We start from the raw sequence: 23772 nt of genomic DNA, 5'->3' as shown, positions 1-23772 counted from the left end.
AAACTTCCCCCTCCTGGGGTCCCTCCTGCCCCAGCACTGTGTGCATGAATGGATGTTCCTGATGTGTCACCTGCAAAGGGAACCCTCAGGAAGGACCACTGCTATGGAGCACAAAGCGTGCCCACAGGAGTTTGGCCCCAAAACCCTGGAGATGCAGTGCCCTGGGGCTCCCAGGGTGGCTCTTAGCCCTTACCTCCCTGTCAGGACAGCTGGAGAGCTTCCCACATCTGTTGCCCAGTCCCTCGGTTGCTTCAGTGAGAGAAGACAGGTCCTGTCCCATAACATTACCCAGTGTGGATTTGTCCTTTAATCACACCCCAACCGGGGGATGCAGGAGCAGTGCAGGAACGGTGCTGTGCTGGGTGCTGGGCACTCACTGCCCGCAGGTTCACAGGGAGGGTGAGAGGAGCACAAGAAATGTCCATGCACGGGCAGATCGGAGAGGTGGGGGGTTCCTCCAGCACCCCGTTGGCCTCCACTGCTCCTTTCCCTCTTCACACGGCAGCCTAAAGGTCAGCCCTGAGCCAAGCCTCGAGGTCCCCACTCCCCTGGGCCATGGATGGAGGGCAGTGCCTCGGCTCTTCTGAGAACTCCCAGAGCCTGGAGCTGGGCAAGGGCTTTTGGGCAGTGTCCTGAGAAATCCCTGGAGGCAGCTGGGCTGGTAAAGACACAGGTCTGTCTTCAGGCTACAAGGAGCTGCCACCACGGTCAGTAAAAGCTGGGAGCCATGTCCATCATCTCTGGGAGGTGGGACGCCGTGAGCCCCGTCACGGAGACACAGGAGCTGCGTGTGCAAGGTCCATGCTGTGGTCTGAGGGGCTGGACATGGCCTGGGTGGAGGTGCTGTGTGGGAGAGCCTGTCCAGAGGCTCCTGGGCCACTAAAATGACTGGCACAGCCTCTTCTGCTCCTGCCGGCACGGGTTCTGCAGGGACACATCGAGGGCATTGTAGCAGCACACACACACACCCCACCCCTCACCCCATGGGCAAGCTGGAGGCGTCTTTCTGCCTGGCCCCTGTGGCCAGGGGACCACGCAGCCCCCTCCTGCCAGCACCACAGGTGCCAGGGAAATATTAGGATGGGCAGAGCAGGAGGGTGGCAGGGCTCAGAGCACTGCCCGGCTGTGAGCAGCACCTCCCGGTGAGAGGAATTACCTGTACGAGCTCTATGCTGTTGGCAGCAGCCACCAGCCAGGAGGCAGGTCCCTTTGGTGCCACCTCAACGTGACAGGGTCCAGGGGAGCCACTGAGAGAGGGTGTGCAGGAGCCTGAGGCAGGGTCACTGTCCTCGAAGAACTGCAGAGGGGACAGCCCGATCTGGAAGAGCAGAACAGGGATGGACGTACAGCTCCTGGGGCTGCACAGCCAGAGGACCTCACCCACAGCACCCCAGGGCTCCCCAGCCAGGGCAGGACCACGCCAGGTCTCCAAAACCTACCGAGTGGTAGAACTCGTCGCCAGCAGGGTCGATGACCAGCAGTGTCACCCACTCCTCGTGGGCACGGATCCTGTGCACTGTCTGCTCGTGGTCCAGCCCCTCGATGCTCTCGCCATTCACTGCCAGGACACGGTCCCCGTCCTTCATCCCCGCCTGCTCGGCTGGCAGCCCCTCATCCACCTCCCACAGGAATTGGCCTGGCACAGTGAGGGCACAGGGAGAGTGGGGAGATGCTGTCAGACGGGAACTGGCACTGCTGGCCCTCGTGTGCAGGCGGGCACAGGGCTGGCAGCTCTTCCCAACCCTCAGGCACGCCTTGCCCAGGTACAGACCCCCTCACCCCTCAGCCCCCTCACCTATGCCCCCCGAGATGCAGTCGTCCTCCTTGAGCAGAAACCCGTAGCCAACTGGACCCTTCACCAAGTGCAGCTCCCGGGCCTTGAAGGGGAGCCAGGCGGGGTCTGCCAGGGCGGCCGTGACCCGCAGGCCCCGCAGGCGGTAGAACTCCTCCACGGCACTGGATGCCACCAGCAGTGTCACCTTGTTGCCGCTCTGCTTAAGCTGGGTGGGAGGCACAGGGCGCTCGGTGACGCTCTCAGTGATGCTCCCAGCCCCATCATCCCTCACCCACCCACACGGGGGAACAGGCACCTTTCTGGTGAGCTGGGTGTGTGAGTAGCTCTTCACGCTGTCCCCGTTGAGCTCCAGGAGCCAGGAGCCTGCTGGCACCCCTGCCCTGTCCGCTGGCCCATCCTGCCTCACTGACAGCTGGAAGGTGCCCTTGGTGCCTGCAGGGAGGAGATCTGGGGTTATTCACCAGCCCGTGGATGCAGGAGCTCAGGGAATGCCCAGGCACGTGGTGGGGCAGCAGTGACAGTGTCACACAGGGAGAGAGGCTGCATCCTGGGGCGCTACATCGGGGAGGCTCCCAGTGCCAGCACCCACTGCCCATTTTACCTTCTGGCCCTGACACTGTGAAGCCAAACCCGCTCTTGTCCCTGGTGACGTGGCAGAGGCGTGGGTGGATGTCAGCGGGCAGCATCTGGGACAGGTCCCTGCCCAGGGATTTGGCAGCTTCGTAGGAATCACCATCCAGCACCGCCAGCAGGACCTGGTTCCCACTGGCCTTGATCCTCTGCACCACCTGGAAGCACCCAGGCTGTGAACCCCAGGCAGGCACCCCTGGCATGGGGTGGGATCAGGGTCATGCCACTGGCCCTGGGGTGCTCCCAGCTTACCCTCATGTGGTCCAGGTGGTCCACAAAGTGGCCGTTGACCTGGAGGAGCCTGTCCCCGTCCTGCAGCCCCCTGCGCTGGGCCACCCCCCCCAGCTCAATCTGCCGGATGATGTGGCCCTGGCAGCTCAGCTCCTCGTGCAGGCAGAACCCGAAGGTCTCCGTGCTGTCCTTGCTCAGGAAGTAGAAGCGGGGCTCCCCCACACCCTCAGCATCTGTGGTGGGGCACAGCCCATGAGCAGGGGATCCTAACATGAGTCCTCTACCCCATACTGGGCTGGGCGCTCCTTATAAGTTCACCTCCCACAGCTGCCCAGTGTGAGAGGGTGCTCAGGACCCCAGCAATGCCCTGGTGCCACAGACACAGGGACACCCTGGGAGATGAGGGTGTTTATTTACCCGTGTCCTCAGTCAGTGTCAAGGCAGGGTTGTCGATCCCATCTTTGGGGTTAAATTCAAATTTTCTGAAATGATAAAGGGGCAGGAGAGGCCACGGTTAGTGCAGCATTGTGGCCTCCCCCTGCCTTCCCCAGCCTTGGGGAGCCTGTTCCTCCCAAGAAAGGGCCAGCTGAGCCACAGCTCCTCTTCCCTGGGGAAAGCCAGGAGGGGATCTCCCTCTTGGATCACCCTCCACACCTCTCCCGAGCTAACAACCCAGGGAAGAGCTTCCTGGGACAGGGCAGCTGTGACCCACCCCACCTCAGCTGAGATGTGGCCCAGCACAGCCCGGCTGTGGGGCCAGGAGTCCCCAGAAAGCCCCCTGGCCAAGGGGAGCTCAGGACTTACATGATGGATGTCTTGTCCCCGAGCCCTGCAGAGGGAGAGGAGAGGTCAGCGCAGGAGGTGGTGGGCTGGGAGCAGACCCCATGCTCTGGGACACTCAGGGCTTGTCCATTCCCAGGCTGAGCCTGCCATGCCAGGTGAGGGGGGTTGCCAAGCCCACACGGCCCCCCCAAGCCCCTCTGTTCCCTGGCACAGCTCGTCCCTTGCATTCCCAGATAAACGGGCTCTCACTGCCTAGCCCAGCAGGATCCTGGGGGGCAAAGCAGGGCCAGACAGAAGGAGCTCAGTCCTGAGGGTTTACAGGGCTGGGTGAAGATGAGAAGGGTCACCAGGAGATGGAGACAGAGGCCTTCCCTGGCACATCTCCCCATAAAAGCCCTCCCCACCTCCTCCAGCACAAGGAACCCCAAAACCAGAGAGAGGGGGTTCCTCCCCAGCATCCCCACAGTGTCCATCTGCATTCTCCTGCATGCCTCCAGCTCCTTCCCATGGCCCGCCCAGGCTCGGACATTGCCTTGCTCCATGTAGAAGCAGGGCCTGGGGACAGGAGTGTGGGGAAGGGTCTCCCCAGGATGAAGCCCCACTCCCCCAGCACGTACCTTCTGTTTGCTTCATGGCTGCAGGGAATGCAGGAGGGAGCAAGGTACAGGGTGAAGTGGCAGGGACGCGTCCCCGCCTCTCCCAAGACGCCCCAGGTTTAATGGTTAAACAGCCCCGACGTCTCCCCTGCCCTCCCAACCCCAGGGCACTGCCAGCCTGGGCTGGGAGCAGGGACCAGCCCCTGGGACACCCAGCTCCTGATGTTCTGGCTTCCAGGGGAACGCACAACGGGAAGGACCAACTGATTTGGCACAAAGAGTGGGCTGCTCCGTGCCAATCCGGGAGAAGGAGAAGGGGCAGAGCCCTCCACTCCACCTGCTGGAGGGGCAGCTGCACCAGCAGCTCCCACATTCCTCCCCAGGAACAGCCTGAAGAGGAGATCGAGTCTTGGAAACAAAGTGGTGCACTTTAATGCTCCCAAAGGATTCACAGACAAGCCCGAGCCCCGCCCTCTGGCACTGCTGCGGCCGGGGTGCAGGGGCTGGGGCTCCACGAACCCAGGAGAACAAGTCCCGTTTTCTCCTGGCCTGGTCTCTGTACCATTCCCACACTGCAGCCTGGAGGGCAGAGCCCCACGTACCCAGCATCTTGGACAGCACCCATCCACTGAGGATCTCCATGTGGATCAGGGCACAGGGGGCTGGGGCACACGCTCCACCGCTCCCTGCCTGGCCGGGGGACGGGGCAGCGGCTCAGAGGGTCCCGTCCTGCAGCTTCCCCAGCATCTTCTTGACCTCGCTCTCCACCCGCAGGAACTTGGCTTTCCTCCAGGGGTTGACGGTCTGGCTGCGGCTGCTCTCCAGGTCCCGCAGGAGGAGGGTGAGGTGCTGCCGCACCCGCTCCCGGTCCCAGAAGGGCAGGTTCCTCTGCACCACGCTCAGGATGTGGGACCAGTAGTCGGAGACGTCGGTGCCCGCCGTGAGGAACACCAGAGCCCTGACGCCGTCCCGGTCCATGCGCAGGCTGTGCAGCGCCCGCTTGCCGTCCTCGCTGATGTCGTTGAAGTACAGGCTGGGAGAGGGACACACCGTGAGGGTCGTGGGGGAGCACAGAGGCAGGACAGGGGCACGGGCACCGCCGGCAGAAGGGGAGAGACGCGGCGGAGCGAACTCAAACTCACTGCACTTTGTCCAGCGCCTCGTGCTTTTTGGCCACCTCCACCACGCGCAGGGCGCCCGCGTCCGTCAGGGAGTTGTATCCCAGGTTGAGCTCCCGCAGGTGCCGGTTCTGGGCCAGGTGGCGGGCGATGGCCTCGGCGCCGCCGTCGCCCAGCGCCGTGTGCAGCAGGGACAGCCGGGTCAGCGAGCGGTTCCCCGCCAGCGCCTCGGCCAGGAGCTGAGCCCCCTGCTCGCCCACGGGGTTGTTGGCCAGCCTGCGGACACGGGGGGAGCGGGGAATGGCTCGTGGTGGGCGGCAGGGACAGTGCCATGCAGGGACACGGGGGCAGTACTCACCGCAGGCTGCTCACCACGCACTTGTCGTGCAGGAGCAGGTCACGGATCTCCTGGCAGGCGTCGGGGCCCAGGCTGTTGAGCTGCAGGCTGGGGTAGAGCAAGACACAGGGGTGGCAGGACCGAAATGGCTGTTGCCCGTGGGCCTGGCAGCTCTGCCCTCTCCATCTCCCCCAGCCCTCCCCATCACTGCCCTACTTGGGCTCCCCAAACCAGGCCACGCAAGGTTTCCTCTCCCAAAGGGAGCACACTGATCCCTCTCGGGAGCATCGGCCAGCAGAGCCAGAGCCAGCAGGAGCAGGGGAGGGGATGGGGCTGTGGGGTCTTCAGGGTGGGTGAAGGTCTGAGGAGGGATCAGGACTCCTCCAAGCCCTCCTGAGCATCTGGAGGAAGGAAGTGCGGCACAGCCCAGCTGCAGAGCCCCGTCCAACTCTGCTGAGCACGTCTCGCCACCACCTGGGCGGCAGGAAGACCTGCAGCTCCACAAACGTTCTGGAACAACTGTGGAAACACCTGCACGGCTCACACTCCCGCCTTTGGGATGCCCAGCTCCTCCCAGAGACAGCGACACGGGGATGACGGATGGCTCCAGGGAAGGACTCGGGTCTGCCAGGGCAGCTGGCAGCACAGCCTGTACCAGCTGCTGGGAGCTGCCCAAAAATTCCTGCGGGAGGGTGTGCTGGGACTGCAAATCCCAGCATGCCGTGCCCTAGCAAGGCTGCTCAGGGAGCATTGCATGTTGGAAGCTGTAGTTCCCTAGGTCTGCACTGAAGATAAACAAGGGCAGGCACGCCCTGCCCTACTTTTTCCATGCCTGGGCTCCCAGTGCATCCCTGTGATGGGCAGAGCTGAGGGAGAGCCCAGCCTTTGGGCGCTGCCCAAGGGCAGGAGAAGGTGGTACTCACTGGAGAGCTTTGCATCGCAGCAGGACAGGGAAGAGGGTCCTCAAGCTGCTGCTGTCGAGGTTGCAGGAGGTCAGGTTGAGCTCCTCCACCTCGTGGCACGTGGTGCCCATGACAGAGGCCAGGACAGAGCACTTGAGGGGGGTCATCTTGACGGAGGCGAGGTTGATGGCACGGAGGGAGCGCACGGCCTCGGCCGTGAAGCGCTCGTTCTGGAACTCGTGCAGGAAGAACAGGTAGTCCATCAGCTCCGAGGGGGGCAGCCCCTTGTGGCTCTTCCTGATGACCGTCTTCTTCATGGCCTTGGCGATCTCGAAGGCCGCCAGGTTCTTGATGGAGCAGCCCAGCTGCTCCAGGATGGCGCGGTTCCGGCGGGACAGGATCCCGCCCATGAAGATGGGGAAGAGCTCAAAGACCTCGTCATCGGGGGCCTCGTCGGGGTGGCGCATGGGGCCCTCCACGCCCAGGATGCTGGAGTTGATCTGGTCCAGGACATCGTCGTTGTAGTAGTCCTCCTCCTTGAACAGCTCCTCTGCCATGGTGTGGGCGATGGCGTCCCGCTCCTTCCCGCTCAGCCGGGAGAAGTAGCGGGGGAAGATCTTGAGCAGGTTGAAGAGCACGGGCAGGAAGCGCAGGGGCAGCACCTTGGAGATGATGTTCACCACCACGGCCACGTCCTCGCTCACCCTCCCGAGGACCTCCGACAGCTCCTTCCCCACCCTCTGGGCCAGGGTCTTCTTCTCGCCCAGCACCACGTAGAGGGCCGCCAGGTACTCCTGCATGGCCGGGATGGTGAACACGAAGGTGTGCTCCTTGCCTGGCTGCACGCACGGGCTGAGGAAGAAGCGGAAGACGTCGCTGCGGAAAACCTCCAGGAGGTTGAGCTCGCTCTCAGTCTTCATCTCCACCTCAAAGCACTGCTGCAGGTCGTCCTCTGAGAAGCAGGTCTTGCGGTTCATCACCCCCTCGTAGGCCAGCTTGCCCACCGTCTTGGCCACGTACTTCATCATGGAGATGTTGGTGGGGTCGGTGCTGTCCAGCACCTCCCCGCTGAAGTTGAGCCTCAGGAAGCTGGTGTAGATGCCAGTGAGGGTCTGGGTGGGAGGCACGGTCCTGGTGAAGTAGAGGAAGTGCAGCGTGGTGCACACCAGCCAGCAGTAGGAGGGCAGGAAGCAGGCGGCCGTTATTTGGTTGTGGCGCTCCAAGTTCCTGGACAGCATCTCCACCAGGTTCTCCTGCTCGGCCGAGCTGCCACCCCTGCTGCCCTCCCCGCTGCAGTCAGGATGGCAGAGGCGCATCTGGAAGTAGAGCTTCTGCAGGTTGGTGTCGGAGAAGCCGCAGATCTCGGCGTAGCGGCCCACGTACTTGGAGGGGATGCGGCGCACGGCCGACGGGCGCGTGGTGACGATGATGCTGGCCTGGAACCAGAGGGCTGGGTGAGCCTGGAGGGGCCCAGCAGGGTCCCAGGTGCATAACCCACACACAGGTACACAACCTACACACAGGTACACCACCCACACACAGGTGCACAAGGGTCACCCCACCCGGTTCAAGAAGCTGCTGGGCAAAGGGCACTGGATCAAATAAGGCCCTGGCAGAGGGGATGGAAGGATTTTCCCCGTCCCCTGCTAGACATATGTGCAGTCTGGAAGACCACAGCCCAGCAGACTGCCTTCACTACCTCACCAGGCCTCCCCAAAGTTCCCACAGAGACCACCCAGAAACAGTGATGTGAGGCCACCTTAGTGAGTCCCTCCAGTCCCTCCCCTCCCTGTTTGCTCCCAGTCAAGCTGCACTACAAGTGATCACCTGAACAGCCCTGCCTGTGATGCCTCAGGGCCCACACCCAGCCTTTCTCCAGCACAAAGGAGCTGGGGGGAGACACCGACCTCGGGCAGGAGGTATTTTCTCAGCAGGTTGACCACGATGGCAGAGGGAGGCACGGGCTCATTGGGGTCACAGCACAGCTCTGTGCCAGCCAGACAGAAATCCAGGTTGAGGCGCTCCAGGCCGTTGAGGATGAAGAGCACCTTGAGGTTGGAAGCCCCCAGCACAGGCACCACGTCCCGGAGGTGCTGGTACTTCTTGGTTATGAGGCGGCGCAGGGAGATGGGGGCATTGCTGTGGGACAGGTCCTCGCAGGAGAAGGGGATGACCAGCTCGAAGCGGGGCAGGCGGCCGTGGCACCAGTCCACCACCATCTTCTTGATGAGGGTGCTCTTGCCCGTGCCCACGGTGCCGTACAGCACCACGTTCTTCACCTGCCGCCCACAGGCGTCCACGTCGAAGAGGTTGTGGAGGCTGATGACCTGCCTGCAGGGCTGCTGGAGCTGCTCCTGGATGGTCAGGTCAGGGGAGGGCTTCAGGATCTCCTCCAGGGAGCTCTCCCGGATCACTGGGTCCACGTGGACGGCGTCCAGAGAGAAGGAAGGGCCGAACTGCCGCTCTTCGTTGGGCTGGTGGCTGAACCACGCAGACAGGCTCTTCTGGTGCTTCTTGATGGCACCTGGGAGGAGGAGGGTGCTTAACAAGACAAGGGCAGGGGGCTGGGGAAGTTGCCAACCCCAAACCACTGCAACAAGGTGGCTGCAGCGAGGGGACAGCACCCAGTTCTTGCTGACCCTCCCACTGCCCAGGGCAGCAGCTGCCCCCAGCCTGCTGTGCAGGACCCTCACCCAGCTCAGGGCTGCAAGCTCACCTGAAGAGGCCACGTTCCTCAGCTGGGACTGACTGTGGCGAGAGGAGCTGGGGTGGACAGGATTCTCCCCAGAGCCTCCCTGGTAGCCAACATAGCCCCTGCAAGAGGAGGGAGAACGTCACGAGGAGGGCAGGGCCAGCAGCTCCCAGCCCTGCCTGGGGCAGGGTGGGCAGATCACAGGTGAGTGCTGTGGGAAGTGCTGAGTGGAGCCAGCTCACCCCTTCCTTCCCCCACACCAAGAGAGAGCACAGGGCTGGGGCAAGGGCACGGCTGGGAACCAAGGGCAGGTCAGCAAGGCACGTGCTGTGCATCCCCAGCAAACCCACAGCGAGGCACAGGAGCGGGGCTGAAGGCAGAGCAGGCAGGGACTTGGGTGTGGGTGTTTTTCTAGGGGGAAGCAAAGCAGTGTCTGTGCCCACAGAGCCCTGCTGGCCCCAAGGCAGCCACCTCAGCCACCCTGTGGCAAACAGAGACCCAGTTGTGTGGCACTGTACCTGGGGAGAGAGATGCTGCTTGCACGAAGGATCTTCCTGAGAAAGCAGCTGCCTGCAGTGCCTGAGGGGGAAGAAGAACACACAGAGTCAGGGATGGGCTTCTCCAGCCCAGCAGCACTGACCCCACCCAGTCCAAAGGCTTCACACCTTGCTGGGGTGACCCACAGACTGTAGAGCTGGGGAGGGATGTCACTGGCAGCAGGACAGAGCCAAGGGCACAGTCCCACAGGCACAGAGCCCAGCTCACCTGGCACTGAAGCAGCACACGTATGCACACCCCGGGTGCCTCTGCCCCACGACAGGGATCTCTGCATCCAGCTGCCCCAGGGCAGGCAGCTCTGGCATTGCATGGCCCGTGCCATCCTCACCTGAAAGAGAGGGGGTGCCCACAGGTGGGTGAGGGGCTCTGGGGTGCTCAGCATCCGTCCCACGCGGGGCAGGGCAGGATGGGGCGGTGGGGCTGTGGTGCAGCAGTGCCCTGCCCAGCCTTGCCTGCCCCAGTACGGTCCAGTCCGGCAGAACCGGCTGTGCTGGTGCTGACTCAGGCTCCCGCCCCGGCTCAGCAGGGCGATCCTTCGGGAGCACGGGCTGTGCTCACAGCCCACAACATCCTGGGAAACCGAGGAGGGGGGGGGGGAGAGGGCGTAAGCAAACTCCAGCAGGTAGGAAGGGACACGAACAGCGACGGCTTGGCTCAGCCCTGCCAAACCCCGGGCTTTTTACAGCGCATCCAGAGGGAGAAACTAAGGCACGGGGACAGGGGCAGCACGGGGACAGGGGCAGCACGGGGACAGGGGCAGCGGGGCTGACCTTGAACCGGGGTGTCCTGGTCTCGATGCCTTTGCAGCCGGCAGAGCCCAGAGTGTCCCGTGCCCAGCTCCCAGCCCCCTCCGCCGAGCAGAGGGCCCCGCGCTTCCCCCTCTTCGCGGACCCCCTTTGGGGACCCCAGTGCCACTCCCGGCCCACGAACCCCCGCTCCCCGTGACCTCCCTCCCCGCTGCTCCCGTGCCCACGGTGGCCGAGGCCGTGGCGGGGCAGGGACACGGAGCCCGGGGCGGTGGTGGAGCCGGTGCCAAGCAAGGCTCGCAATCAGCTCCGGGTTACCTCCAGCTCGCGGTTGGCTCCGGCAGGATTCCGAGCTCACGGAGCAGAGCCCCGGTGCCGCTCACCCGCCTCCTTCCATGCCCGTCCCGGCGAGAGGCTCGGCTGCGGAGGCGGCTGCTCTGCAGCAATAACTTCCTGCAACGCCATCCCTGCCCCGTCCCGCCCCACGCCCAGCGCCTGCCAAGCTCCGCGGGCAGGACGGGAGGGCGGCCGGAGGCACAGCGGCGAGGGAAAGCGCCTGCACCCCGAACACGGGGACGCACGGATTGGGGGGGGGGCTTGGGTCTTACCAGATGTGCTGCTGGGCATTTCCTCCGCGCGCATCTGGCGGCTCTGCATCCCCGGCTGCATCCCGGCTGTGCAACTGGAGCCTGCGAGGATGGGTTCTGCTCCTGAGCAAACCAGCTGCTCAGCTGCCACCCTCTCACAGGGAGAGGGAGCAGGGAACAAAACAGCAGCCCCACCAGGAAAAGGAGCTGGAGGAAGCTGGACCTCAGCGCAGGTGGTTTTGCCCGGCTGTGTAACACACACACACACAGAAAGAGAGAGAGAGAGAGATCTCTACCTGCCCTCTCGCTGCTTGCAGATCAGCTGGGGTGGTGCTGAGACGAGAGGCAGCTGTGTTAGCGCTGCCACATGCACCCTGCTTAATCCCTGGGTGCTGTCTTGGGGTGCTGGGACAGAGTGGTCACACGTGGGTAACGATGCTCACACCCCAAATGCCCAGACACTGCCCCCCCCCAGCCCCAGTACCTGGGCACACACACCTCTCCCCTCACATGTGTCCCCCTGAGGCACTCAGGAGCACGAGACACACAGGCAGTACACTATAAATATAGGTTTTATTGATGTGTGAAATCCAACGAGTACAGCTGGCACCTCAGAAACACCAACATCAACCACAATGTCTCCTCCTGCCCCAACAGCTCCCGGGACCCTCTGTGGGCACCGGTGAGTGCCAGCAGTGAGCTGGGGCCTGGCACCCCGTCCCTGCGGGGCACTTACCTGCGTGTTCAGCCCAGCCTGGAGGGCCCAGGGCCTCACCTCCACCCTGCCTGGTTCCTGCCAGGCTGCAGCTGTGGGCAGCAGTGCCCTGGTCCTGCTTCTCAGCCTCCTGCCAGCAAGGCAGAAGGACCCGGACAAACACCACCCAGACCAGCTACCACGACAGAGATACCCTCCTCAGCCTTGGAGGGGTTACCTGCAACTTATTTTGGCAAACTGCCCCAGGGGAAGCACAACTCACACCTGTGGTCGTGTGGAAAGGTGGGGTTCAATGGCTGCACCTCTCTGCATGGTCCCCCCAGCCCTGAACCTCACAGGCACCCCACTGTGCAGCCCCCACTGCACGGGTGGACACGGTGAGGACTGGAAAACCACAGGGGGAAGGACACACTCAGAGATCCCAGGGCTGCCCGTGGCAGAGGGACAGGACAAATGGTGTCCACACACAGTGAGAAGGAAACACTGTTTTATTGCCTGATTTGGGAGAGGGGTGAAACCCTGGGAGAAGCCCCATCTCCTCCCTGTTCTAGCCCAGTCTCCCCTCCAGCAAACCCCAGGCGGGTGATGATGCATTTGCTCTTCTTGTGCGTGTGACAAAGGTGGCCTGGCCATGCATGGAGGTGAGTGGCATCCCCCTGCCTGCCCTGCCTGCATTCCCAGCAGCTGTGAGAGGCAGAACCTGGTGCTACTGTGCCCGTGGGCTGAAGGGGCTGAAGCAGTTTTTGGTTCCTAGGGAGCTGGAGCCACAGCTTGAACCCCCATCCTCGTCCACTCAAAGTGCATCACAAGGGAAGGCAGGGGCAGGAGAGGAGAGGAGAGGAGAGGTGTGGGGGGAGAAGCCTGCTCTCCTCCATCACACTCCTCATGATTATCCAGACGCGTTCTCCCGTGGGGTTCCTGCATCCTGGAGCACCCACGGCACCACTTCCCTGCTCTGATAAAGTGCATCCTTGCTGCTCCACCGAGGGCCCCACTGAGCAGGATGGCTGCACCCCGTCCCCCTGCCATGCCAGGGCAGAGACAACCCCCCTTGCCCAGCTCCTGCAGGGAGGGGACCACCGGGGCAGCAGAGGGGCAATAAAACCAAGGTGCTCAGCCCAGCCGCAACAACCTGGGGGGCTCAGTGCAAACGTGCTTCTTCCCTTTGCATTTCCCTGTGCCTTCTGCCATCTCTGGGATTGTCCTTGCAGGGAGGGAAGGGGCCATGGCTCAGTTCTCTCCTCAGGCAGCACTGAGGGTGCCCAGATCCCTCACTCATCGCAGCCCCTTTGTATCAACACCTCCCCGTGCCTCCTGCTGCCCTGGGGATGAGGGGTGCCTGCCCCATCACCCCCACTCCCCAGTGCCCTTGCCCAGCCCGGGGACACAGCCATCCTCCAGCTCCAGGGCTTGTCCTGGCCCTCTGCCCTGCAGTGGCCATGGACCTGCTCAGCTGGGACACCGTGACTCACCAGTGCAGGAGGCCCAGGCTGTGCTGAGCTCTCCTGGGCATCCTGGGGGAGCTCCAGCTGCCCCATCCCGGACAGGCTGGTCCCAGCAGCCACCTGAGGAGCTACCTGCCCCAACAGTCTTCTTCTGAGCTCAGCCAGCCCGTCCCAAAGCCTCGTGTTGAGCATCCCTGTGCCTGAGGGACATGGGCAGTGGCAGTCACAGGTGCCTGCTGGCAGCCCCTTTGCTCCACTCCATCTTGGCCCATCTTGTCCTGGTCGTCCTGGGAGCAGCAGTGATGGCACAGGGGTGTCCAGGTGGTACCTTCTGGAAGGTGCAGGAAGCAGCAGGACACAGCGCTGGGGATGGCAGTGCCTCCAGTGTGTGGGAAGCAGGGCCCAAATGCCAGGAGCAGGCAGGAGCTGTGCAGGGCTGCCCCACTGACACCTCCTGCCAGCTCGGGATCCATCCTGGGAAAACCCTCAGCCCAGCCAGGCTTAACTAGTACCAGCTCAAGAGCAGGACAGAAGCAGGGCATCAGTCCCATCAGCTCCACGGACGAGGAGGTGGAAGAAGGGTGACAGCCCACAGCCCCACCATCCCTCTGGCTCCCTGCCCATCCATCCACCTCGTGACAGAGCAGGCACAGGGACCAGTCCCCACTCCACTGTGCCCCTGCCCAGGAGACTGCAGCCCCCCAGCTGGCACAGCTCCCTGCATGGGGCCAGCAGTGAAGGAAGATCCAGGAGGAATTCCCAGAGAGGAATTTTGTGAGGGATAGTGATAAGTCAGACAACAGCCCCTGTGGAAGACCCCCATACCCAGCATGGAAAGGGCACCAGGGTATGTCCTGCTTCCAGACCCTCTGTGCAGGAGAGCCCTGTGGCCAAACCTCCTTGGCAGCCATCTCTCCAGGCAGGGGAAGCTCGGCTTTGCTGAGTGCCCAGCACCAGTGCCAGGCCAGCCAGACCTTGCTGTGCAGTCCCAACACGAGCCAGTGAAATCAAAGATCAGCCTCCAGGACTTTGCTGAAGTCTGGCATTTGCCCTGCAATCCCTGGCTGCTCAGAGTGCCAGCAGCAGCACCTCCCAGGCTGCACTTGACCCAGGGCCAGCACACCAGGGTAGGGCAGAGCTGCCTTCCCCATCTAAAAACCAAGGGGATCCCGTGTGTGTGGGTGACCAGTGCAGCCCAGTGACACCAGTGCCAGCACACACAGAGCCTGTGCTGTGCAGTGAAGCAGCATGTTGTGTTCCCAGCACAGCAGCACGTGCAGATGCCCCACCAGCTCCAGGCTCAGCTCAGTTCCTTTGGAGAGCCAGCAGGGTGCCCCGACCTGCCTTCCCTCTGCAAGGTGTGTGGAGAGGGAGGTGACCTCGGAGGACACACTTGCCAAGAGGGACGTTTTCCTGATACCAGTCACAAGGTTCAGAGCCCTTCCCAGTGTCCGGGTCACACCCACTGCAAACAAACTGCTCTGAGAGCTCACCTGGTTTCCAGGCCCTGCTGGGACTCCCTTCTGCACAGTGTCACCCTGGGAGGGAGGCTGGCACTGGGACAAGGCTGGGTGTCCCTGCCATCCCCTCCTTGCACAGCCAGTGCTGAGCGAGGCTCTTCTGCTCTGTCCTGCTGAGACAGCCACAGTTGTACTGGGAGGAGAGAGGTTGCAAGGGAAGGGCTCAGGGCCAGCTCTTCTCCTGCAGTGGAGGCTCCAGTGATGGCATAGCCGAGCCCAGCCCTGCTTTCCAGCCTCCTGGCACTGGCAGGGTGTGGCAACTTAAATCCTCCTTGCTCCATGCAAGCGCTCAAAGAGACCAGTCACTTCTCTCCACGTTGGTTGATTTGGGTCAGACCCTCTTGTCTGAGACCCCAAAGACAACAGGGACTGAACATGAGACTCCCTAAGGTCTGAGATTATTGTCCTACTCCCGCAGACCCTGCCATATCCCCGGGTTGGAAGATCCCATCTCTGAGGATGGCACCAAGAGCAGAAGTCTGAGACAGAGCCCCAGGTCCTCCTCTGCCTACTGGCTGCTGGCTCCCTTTCCCCTCTGGGGTGCAGTGGGGTTTGGGGGAAAAAAAAAAAAAAGAAGGAAAAAGAAAAAAAAAGAAAAAAAAAAAGAAAAAAAAAGAGGGAAGATTTGTGCTGAAAGAAGAAGGAGATGCAGCAACAGGAAACACTAAAGCCTTGTGCAACTTGGCCTATTGCATCTTTGGGCTCTTCTCAGCACTGACTCACGTGGTGCCAGCCAGGACGAGGAACGGGGCCATGTGCTGCACTCCCAGCCCGGGCTGTGCTGCTCTCTCCTCCCAGCTCCAGCCCCTGGGTGCTGCTCCCCCCTGCCTGGAGCATCGGGCTCCTCTCAGCCTTGCTGGGCACACAGCCACCTCCTTGGGAGCGTCCCTGCTGTCCCAGGGGCGACAAGAGGGCACCCAACCTCCTCCGTGGGGTCCAGCAGTTCCCGGGAGAGAGAGGGTGGCACATGCCAGGGCTGTACAAAACGTTTTGCAATGAAGAGTGTGTGTGGAAAGGTTAAAACAGTTCCGAGATGTCTCAAAACCCTTCTCGACTGAGCCAGGCCTGGCTGGCACCCACCGGTGCCTCTGCCACGGTCTATGGCCTGCCAGGAGCACCGTGTCCATCCACAGAGGGTCCCTCACAGCAGGCCAGGCCCGGGAGTGGCCGTGGGGGCCCTTTATCTCTCTGACTTGACTTTGTACCTGAGGACCAGGTAAGCCAGGAGCCGCAGGATGACGAAGAAGATGCCCAGGATGAGGAAGTCCAGGTAGAGCTTGGCCTCCTCCACGTCCAGCTCCTGCAGGATCTTGATGGGCTTTTGGAAAGGGCAGAAGTCCTCGAGGCACTCCAGGTCCTCGCGCTCCATGGCGTAGATGGTGAGGATGACGCCCTCGAAGCCGTACCTAGGGCAGAGCACACCCGAGAGAGTCACCCAGGGCCCCACAGGAGCCCCGTGGGAGCCCAGGACAGGAGTTCTGGCCAGAGCATGGGGTCCCACCTGACGTAGGAGACGTAGGAGCTCCACTGCAGGTAGGTGGGGATGGTCTTGAAGCTGACAAAGAAGCCCGAGAAGAGCAGGACGGGGATGGCAGTGACGGGTCCCACAAAGGTGGCCACCTGGGGAGCAGAAGCGGGGTGTCACATCCTTGTCCAGGGGTGAACCACTCCCTCTGCACCCCTAAATTGCCATGGAACCCCTTGCAACCCTCCATGAGGCAGGCAAAGCCCCGTCTGACCTGCAGGGAGGTGGAAGCAGCTCCAATGAGAAGCCCAAGGGACTGGGCCACCAGGGCCGTGGCGGTGGCCAGGGCGGAGAAGAGCAGGAAGCGCGTGGCCTCGGGGGGCTGGCCCGTCATCCAGTACACGATGCTGCAGTAGGCAATGGGGCAGATCACCTGCACAGGGGCACAGAGACCACCCTGCTGGACCCACGGGCACGCTCACCCCACACACCCTTCCTGGGGGGTGCAGGGACCCCACAAAGCCCAGCCTGGGCACGGGACAAGAGGCTGTGCCAACAGGGCACAGCATCATCAGGGTTGTGGTTGAATCCAGCTGAAGGCTCACCTGGAAGGGCACATCTGCCATGGTCTTTGCCAGGTAATAGGCTTTCAGGCTGTACCAGTAGTTCAAGTGCTCTCTCAGGAACACAGTCATCTCCTGGGGGACTGTGTGGGAACAAGGAGTTAGCAGCCAGCACTGTCCTGGGGGGCTCCAGCCCCACTCCCACCCGTCCTGGTGCAGGCAGAGGTGATGCTGCCCCAGCACAGAGCTCCAGGTAACCTCCTGCCTCTGCCCAAACCTCCATCAGGGGAAAAAAAAAATAAAATCAGACACCGATTTGGGAATTTTCCTCATGGAAAAGTCAGCTTGGCTGGGGGGTTTTAGGTAAACTTTTTGAGGAAGTGAAAGAGAGTTAAAGTGGCTGAAAATGCAGCTTTACAGACAGTTTATCAGAGAAAAAAAAATAACCCAGCATTCTGCTGAACCCAGAAGTACATCACAGCCAAACAGGGGGCAAATGCAATAAACACGAGCAGAAGTTTCCTCCCCTCCTCTTTGTTTGATTTCCCCCCCTCCTGTCTTTCTTCCCCCCCTCTTGTCCAAGTCATCTGGCTGCCCCCCATGCTGCCCAGCACTCAGCTGGAGCACCCCGAGGGCTGGGAGCAGGGCTGGGGGTTGTGGGGCAGGAGCTCCTTACAGGTGAGGATGGTGGGCATCAGGGCAGCAAACATGAGGAAGAGCATGGAGAAGAAGAGGAAGCCGGTGTTGTTGAAGACCTTGCCCGCGTCGTTGCCGATGTGCAGGTAGAGCAGCCCGATGAGGACCCCGATGCAGATGTGGGACATGAACCTCAGGTGGGTCAGCACCTGCAGGCAGAGAGGGCACAGCCTGAGCCCCCTCCAGCCCCCATTTAAATCCTTGCCTCTGCCAGCCCCAGGTGCCCAACAGGCCCCATCCCCTGAGCCCTGTCCCAGCCTCCTCTGCCCTCACCGTGTCCCTCAGGATGCAGATGAAGGTTCTCTTGAAGAGGATGCAGAACTGGGTTGAAGTGCTGGTGGCAAACGTGTGGCTCTCGATGTGATCCACGTCCTGCAAGGCCACAGGTAAGTCAGGAGTGTGGGTCAAGTTAACAACACGGGGTCCCAGCTAGGACAGCACCCTGGGTGGGCACCTGCAGGAGGCCCCTCCGACCCCACTCACCGTCCCACAGTGTGCCGGGCACGATGAATCTGCCTTGTCAGGGCTGCTCTTCTTCTCAGCCATGGTGCACATGCCATTCTGGACGGCGCGGAACAGGACGGGGTTGAGGTCCCCGTACTCTCCTGAGGCCACCTCGATAACTGTGGGGGGACACAGGACCCCTGAGAGGTGCTGAGCCAGCCCTTGCCACCACTTCCCCAGCCAGCACCTGACAGGAAGGGCACAGGCATCTCCCCTGGGCAACCTGGAGGAACACTGGGCAGCCCCCAGGGCTTGGGCTCTGGGTTTGGACCTCGCCACCCTGCGCAGCCCCAGCTGGGGTAGGGGCACTCACTGAAGTCAGCGGGGTTGTGGTATGTGGGGCAGTGGAGGCCGAGACCCTTCAGGTAGGGGATGAGGTTGGTCACGACGCCTTTGAAGATGCACTGGCCCTGGCTCAGGATGTACAGCTGCAAGAGAAAGCCGGGAATACGGCAGGTGAGGAGCAGCCAGGGCACTGTCACCTGTTCCCATCCACCTCCCTGCCCTGGGGTGTCACAGGGCACCCTGCCAGACCCCTGTGTGCCACACAAACCCCGGGTCAAATGCCTGCAGCACCCCCTCCCCATGGCCTCTCTTCTGGCCCTTAGAGCCAGAGGGACCCCCTGAAGATCCCCGTGTCCCATCCCAGCCCAAACCTTGTCGAACATCTCAAAGAGCTTGGCGCTGGGCTGGTGGATGGTGCAGATGATGGTGCGCCCACCCTGAGCCAGGGAGCGCATCAGGGACACCACCTGGAAGCAGGAGGCACTGTCCAGGCCACTGTGGGCATGCAGGAAGGGGCAGAGAGGAGAGAGCAGAGAGAGAGAAGGGCAGAGTTGAGAGGAGGAGGAGTACATCCTGAAGATACCGCTGCTTGTGGGCACCCTCCTCTCAGATCAGTGGAGAGGGGCATCAGCCCCAGCCCTCTTGGAGCCCCTGGGCACAGTCCCACCCCACCCTCAGGTGGGCACCGGAGGGTACTGGCCACCCCGGTGCCCCTGGCAGGGGAAGCCCAGCTGGGCAGTGCTGGGGAGCCCCAATCCCCGTGTCCTCACCTCGTGGGCTCATCGAAGAACATGACGGGGGGGTTGTTGACCAGCTCCAGGGCGATGGCCAGGCGCTTGCGCTGCCCCCCCGACAGGGAGATGGTGCGGGTGTACGAGCACTCCAGCAGCCCCAGGGCTGTCAGGATCTCATTCACCTGTGAGACAGCCCATGGTGAATGAGGCTTTCATGGCCTTTCATCCCATCCCTGCCACCTCCCTTCGCTGGGAGCCCCTCGGTCCCCTCAGGGACCCGCTGTCTCCACCCTGGGGAGAGGTGAGGGGCTCTGGGCCCACCCTCCTCTGCACTTACCAGCTCCTTCTTCACCTCCTGCTTCTCGCTCAGCTTCAAGTTAGCAGAGACCTGCAGGGAGAAGAGGGGCAGGGAGACACAACTGTCAGATGCAGGGAACAGACCCAGCAGCACTTTGGCCCCTGCCCAGCCAAGAGCCCAGAGCAGCAGCTCGGGGTGAAGGCAGCAAGAACAGCAGGATTCTGTTCCCGCATCCCAGAGAGCCCTTGGAAATGCCTGATGTCAGCGTGGGCTCAGTGCCTGGGGACACAGCCCAGAGGTGCCCAGAGAGCCCAGCAGGCTCCTGCCTGGGCCAGCTCACCATCATGGCCTCGAGCACGGTGAGGTGTGGCAGCAGCATGTCGTCCTGCATGATGTAACAGGACATCTTGCGGAACGTGCGCAGGTCCCGCGGCCGCCCGTTCACCAGGATCTGCCCCTTCATGCCAGTCTCCCTGCAGGAAAGGAGGTGTGAGGGACTGCAGCACAGGACCCCCAGCCCTGCACCCCCAGCCCTCCCCAGCCTCACCTGTAGCCGGCCAGGATGTTCATGAGGGTGGACTTCCCAGCACCCGAGGGGCCCATGATCCCGATGAGCTCCCGCTGGCAGAACTTCCCCGACAGGCATTTTAGGAGAGTCTTGTACCCTGGAGGGAGAGAGCAGCAGGGGGTTGGATTCACAGGGCAGCAGGACTACAGGGACTGCAATGCCATCCTGGCATCTGGGGGACCTCAGGGTTTCCATGTGCCGTGCCAGGGGCTGCATGTGCCTGGGGCCCATCTCCATCAGCGTCCCCAGGGCTATGGCCACAGCAGGATCACCTCCAGCATGATCCCTGACCCTGGGCCTTGGCTGATCCCATTGATTTCCAGTGCTGAAGAAGCTCATGACCTGGATTGCAGCAAAGACCAGGGAAATCCCTGGGTCAGGTCACAGATCTGCTAAGGGAGATTACCAGGCTGTGACATCGGTCCTGGACATGTCTTCAGATCCCAATCCCTGGGGCCAGGGGAGAGGCACAGGGAGGAGCAGGGCAGCACAGGGCAGGCACAGTCCCCAATCCTACTGGAAGCTCTTGCCTTCATTGGCATTCACGCTGTGCCGCCCGGCAGCAGCCACTGCTAATCAGACCTGGAATTATCTCCGCTTTAAACGCAGCTGATTAGCATTTTCTGGCAGAAGGAACATGATGTGTCGGGAACAGGGAACAAGCACAGCCTCGGGCTCTCAGGAGCTGCCCCCAAAACGCAGCCCTGGCCAGGAGAGCAACGGGATACAGGATACAGGGTGTTGGGACCACAGACCGAGCTTGAGCATCTCCCTAAGGGAAACACACCCCCTCTGCACCCCACGGGGGCAGGTGGTGTGGGAGGGGGGCAATAAATCCATCTCCCATCACGGTCCCACCGCACTGTGGGGAGCCCCTCTGGCTTGTCCATGCCCGGGAGAGGGGGGTGTTGGGCAGGGTGCCCAGCACCAGCATCCACAGTTGCTCCTCTGCACCCCTCGGAGCTGGCACCCCGCGCGCGGCAGCGGGTCCCGCTGGCAGAGGGGCAGCGAGGGGAGGGCAGGGGGCTGTGCAGGGTGGCAGCAGAGCCCAGCGTGCCCGGCAGCCCCCCCGGGCACCACGCACGGCCCCGCACCGCGCATGCTGCTCACGTCGGCGCCACTGCAGCTTGCGCAGCGGTTACTCGCGTTCATTGACTGCCAGTAACCTCCTTCCTCAGCACAGCGGGGCAGCCGGAGCTGGGGGCTGTGGACAAAGGCACCGCGAGCCCCCCCGCCGGCTCCTCCGCCTCTGCCTGGCCTGGCGGAGAAGAGCGGCCCTCCCACCGGGGGACCCCAGTACCCCTCGGCATCTCCTATGGGGTCCAGCTTCCCGAGCTTTTCCCCCTCCCTCCCTGCAAGGCAAGCAGCCGGTGCCCTCCCCGGGAGCTACAGCACAACCCACGGCTGAGCCGCGGCTCCCCCCGGGATGTTTCCTCAGCATCCCAAATAAACAGGCGGGCAGCATCCTCTGGGATGTTGGGGCTGGTCCCCACATCTCTCAGTGCCTCGGTTTCCCGAGCTGCACAGCCTGGTTGGGGTCAGGGGCAGAGGCTCCACCCAGCACTCCTGGCTGGCAGGGCATCTCTCTGGGCAGCGCTGTGACCTCGGTCCCCTCTCATCCCTGCCTGCCTTCTGGAGATCAGCTCCCCCTCCATCTTATCGGGCTGCCTGATTGGCATCCCATTAACCGAGAGCGCTAATTAAAGCAGACTACCACCCACCAGCCACCATCTGCCTCCCCTCTCCCCTCCCTGAGCTCTCGGCCAGAGTCACACACAGCAAAGGGAATCGTGGCCTCAGCTGCACAGGGAGCCACTGGAGAGGAAATCCCTGCAAACCACACGTTCTCCTTGCCAGGCTCTGAGCGGGGGCACCCCCGGGGTCTCCCACTGCCGGCACATCCCACACAGCCATCATACCCCAAACAGCAGTGCTGGGGAAACCCAGCCACCCTGGCTGCCCCAGGATCTCTGCCCCAGCTCTCTCCCCACGCAGCCCTGGCCAGAGGTTTCCCTGGAATGCGCTGTGCTTTCCTCCTGCATTGCACAGCAACTGCTGTGGGACACGAAGCCTTCCCTCCTCCCACGGGCACCCAGCACCAACGGCCAGACACAGCAGGGCTGCAAACAGCCTCTGGCACTTGGACAGAGCAGGGTGAGATCATGGCATGCACAACAGGAGCGGGGTGTCCCTGCCCTGCCCTTCCCCACCCGCCAGCTCCCACCTCTCTTCCTCCACCAGGATCCTTCCCGCACGGAGTAGGACAGGTCGATGAACTCGATGTTGACGGCCGAGCGCTTCGGGAGGTGGGAGAACCTCTGGGCCTCCGTGATATGGTTCTCCACCTTCTTCAAGTGGGTGGTGAGGAGCGGGGCGTCCGGGGGGCTGGTGTGGCACACCGTGTCCTCCAGAGCGATGGAGACGCAGGCAGGATCCATGCCCTTCTCCGCCATCCTGCCGCTCTGTGGGAAGCGCACAGGGATGGGCTCGCAGCGGGCTGCCTCTCTCAGGGACTGCAGGGACCAGCCCACAGCAAGTCCTCTCTCACCCTTCCCTGCTGGCTCCAGGCCTCACTGCCCCCCCTGCCCTGTGATGCGCTGCCCAGCTGGCTCCAGCACCCACATCTGGATGGGAGGATGGACCCGGACAGGGCAGCTGAGCCTCTGCACTGAGGGGCTCACGGGGAGCAGCTGATCAGCTCCACAGTCAATAATTGATGCACCTCCTGCGGCTGGTCCGGCTCTGGCAGCAGAGCTGGCAGCGTGCTCAGCTCTGCCAGCCCCGGGGCTGCTGGGCTGCCTGCCCCAGTCCTGTCTGTCACAGGGTAGGAGGTGGGAGAGCTGATGTTCTGCCCTATGCCTGGATGTCCCCAAAGGCTCACCAGGAACTGCCCCTGCCTGGCCCGGCCTGGGGGAACACAGGCATGAAATCCTAAAAAAGCTGACTGTTCCAGCTGTTTTCTTGGACAAAGCCTGCTGTGCCTCACCCAGGCTCCTGGGGCAGACCAGTCCTGGACAGACTATACCCCAGCCTGGGGTCTTCGTGGGCTTGCTGGGATAGTCTTAACAGAACAGGGAGGGGACCCTACTAGTGCCAGACCTTCTCTGCCTCCCTCAGCTCATCATTTCACCTCCCTGGCTCTTTCCAGCACAGCCTCAGAGAGCAGGCCAGCACTTAACTGGGGCCATGACACTGACCCCCACACCTGCCCGAAATTCTCCTGCCTGCAGTCCTCCCCTGGCCGGCTGCAGCACAGCCCAGCTCCTCGTGTCTCTACTTGGCTTGGGGGCTCTGCGGTGCTGGGGGGATGCGGAGCCAGGCAGGGGGGGGACGCACTAACCTCGGGTCTCAGAGCCTGGGAGGGGGTCGGGGAGCCCTGCAGCAGCAGGAAAAGGAGCCTGGGCTGTGCCCAGCGCCCACCTCGCCTCCCAGGCTCGGGTCCCCCGCCTCGCTAACCTACATCCAGCCGGGGCTGCGGGCAGTGCCTCGCTGCGGCGGGAGCGGCGAGGGGCAGCGGGATGGCCGGGAGCTGCGGGAGAGACCCCAGCCCAGCCCCCGCTGCGGGCAGAGCCCTTCCAGGACTGGAGGGGAGCCAGCCCAGCCCCGAGGAGGGAGAGGTGGGCAGGAGGGGTGGGGGTTCCCAGCATCCGCGGGGTGCGGGAACGCGGGGTTCGGGGGGGCAGCGGGCACGGAGCGCCCTCGGGCTCACCTTGACTCCTCCGGCTGGGCGTTCAGGGAGCGCTAAACCCCGCAAGCGGCTCTGCGCGGCTTAGCCCAGCCCCGAGGCGCGGGGTGGGGACGGGAAGGCTTTGCCGAGGATGCTCTTCCTTCTCTCCATCCCCGCTCCCCGCCGGCCCCCTCCATCCCCTGCCCCCCCGGCCCGGGGAGGGGTCCCGGCTCTCCCGCAGCCTCACCTGGCAGGGTGCGGGTGCGGGCGCGGCGGCTCCGCTCCCGCAGCGCCCCCGCCTCGCCTCCTCCTCCTCCGCAGACAAAGGGGCGATGTC

The 23772-nt window shown here is 63.0% G+C and overlaps 3 protein-coding genes across 5 annotated transcripts; all 3 read right to left on the bottom strand.

The window, feature by feature from the left end:
* Positions 1-12: 12 nt before the first annotated feature.
* PDZD3 (PDZ domain containing 3) lies at positions 13-4716 on the bottom strand. Of its 2 annotated transcripts, none has more exons than XM_017809546.1 (10): positions 4638-4716; positions 3461-3485; positions 3074-3138; positions 2678-2889; positions 2397-2583; positions 2091-2227; positions 1796-2000; positions 1440-1636; positions 1157-1318; positions 13-924 (listed from the first exon to the last, which is right to left on the bottom strand). In XM_017809546.1, the coding sequence occupies exons 1-10, from the start codon at positions 4675-4677 to the stop codon at positions 880-882; spliced, it is 1275 nt and encodes a 424-aa protein (XP_017665035.1). In that variant the 5' UTR covers positions 4678-4716; the 3' UTR covers positions 13-879. The 2 variants fall into 2 exon arrangements, with proteins under 2 accessions (XP_017665035.1, XP_017665036.1); XM_017809547.1 differs by lacking the exon at positions 4638-4716 and adding an exon at positions 4057-4334.
* Positions 4717-4726: 10 nt separating this feature from the next.
* NLRX1 (NLR family member X1) lies at positions 4727-10830 on the bottom strand. Its single transcript, XM_017809528.1, has 9 exons — positions 10707-10830; positions 9850-9970; positions 9603-9663; positions 9109-9206; positions 8300-8916; positions 6414-7828; positions 5512-5598; positions 5178-5429; positions 4727-5068 (listed from the first exon to the last, which is right to left on the bottom strand). Exons 2-9 carry the CDS (start codon positions 9962-9964, stop codon positions 4750-4752), a joined length of 2964 nt encoding a protein of 987 aa, XP_017665017.1. The 5' UTR covers positions 9965-9970; positions 10707-10830; the 3' UTR covers positions 4727-4749.
* Positions 10831-14959: 4129 nt separating this feature from the next.
* Positions 14960-23772, bottom strand: ABCG4 (ATP binding cassette subfamily G member 4). 2 transcript variants are annotated; one of them, XM_017809534.1, is made up of 15 exons: positions 23683-23772; positions 21993-22230; positions 19748-19865; positions 19541-19673; positions 19240-19290; positions 18939-19084; positions 18540-18663; positions 18197-18311; positions 17863-18002; positions 17653-17751; positions 17360-17528; positions 16726-16826; positions 16395-16553; positions 16157-16275; positions 14960-16061 (listed from the first exon to the last, which is right to left on the bottom strand). In XM_017809534.1, exons 2-15 carry the CDS (start codon positions 22219-22221, stop codon positions 15836-15838), a joined length of 1929 nt encoding a protein of 642 aa, XP_017665023.1. In that variant the 5' UTR covers positions 22222-22230; positions 23683-23772; the 3' UTR covers positions 14960-15835. The 2 variants fall into 2 exon arrangements, with proteins under 2 accessions (XP_017665023.1, XP_017665022.1); XM_017809533.1 differs by lacking the exon at positions 23683-23772 and adding an exon at positions 23478-23591.

This window comes from Lepidothrix coronata, unplaced genomic scaffold, assembly GCF_001604755.1.
Source record: "Lepidothrix coronata isolate B3197 unplaced genomic scaffold, Lepidothrix_coronata-1.0 Scaffold27, whole genome shotgun sequence".
Taxonomy (NCBI): domain Eukaryota; kingdom Metazoa; phylum Chordata; class Aves; order Passeriformes; family Pipridae; genus Lepidothrix; species Lepidothrix coronata.
The sequence above is the reverse complement of the archived record's forward strand: the minus strand, read 5'-3'. Positions and strand labels throughout refer to the sequence as shown.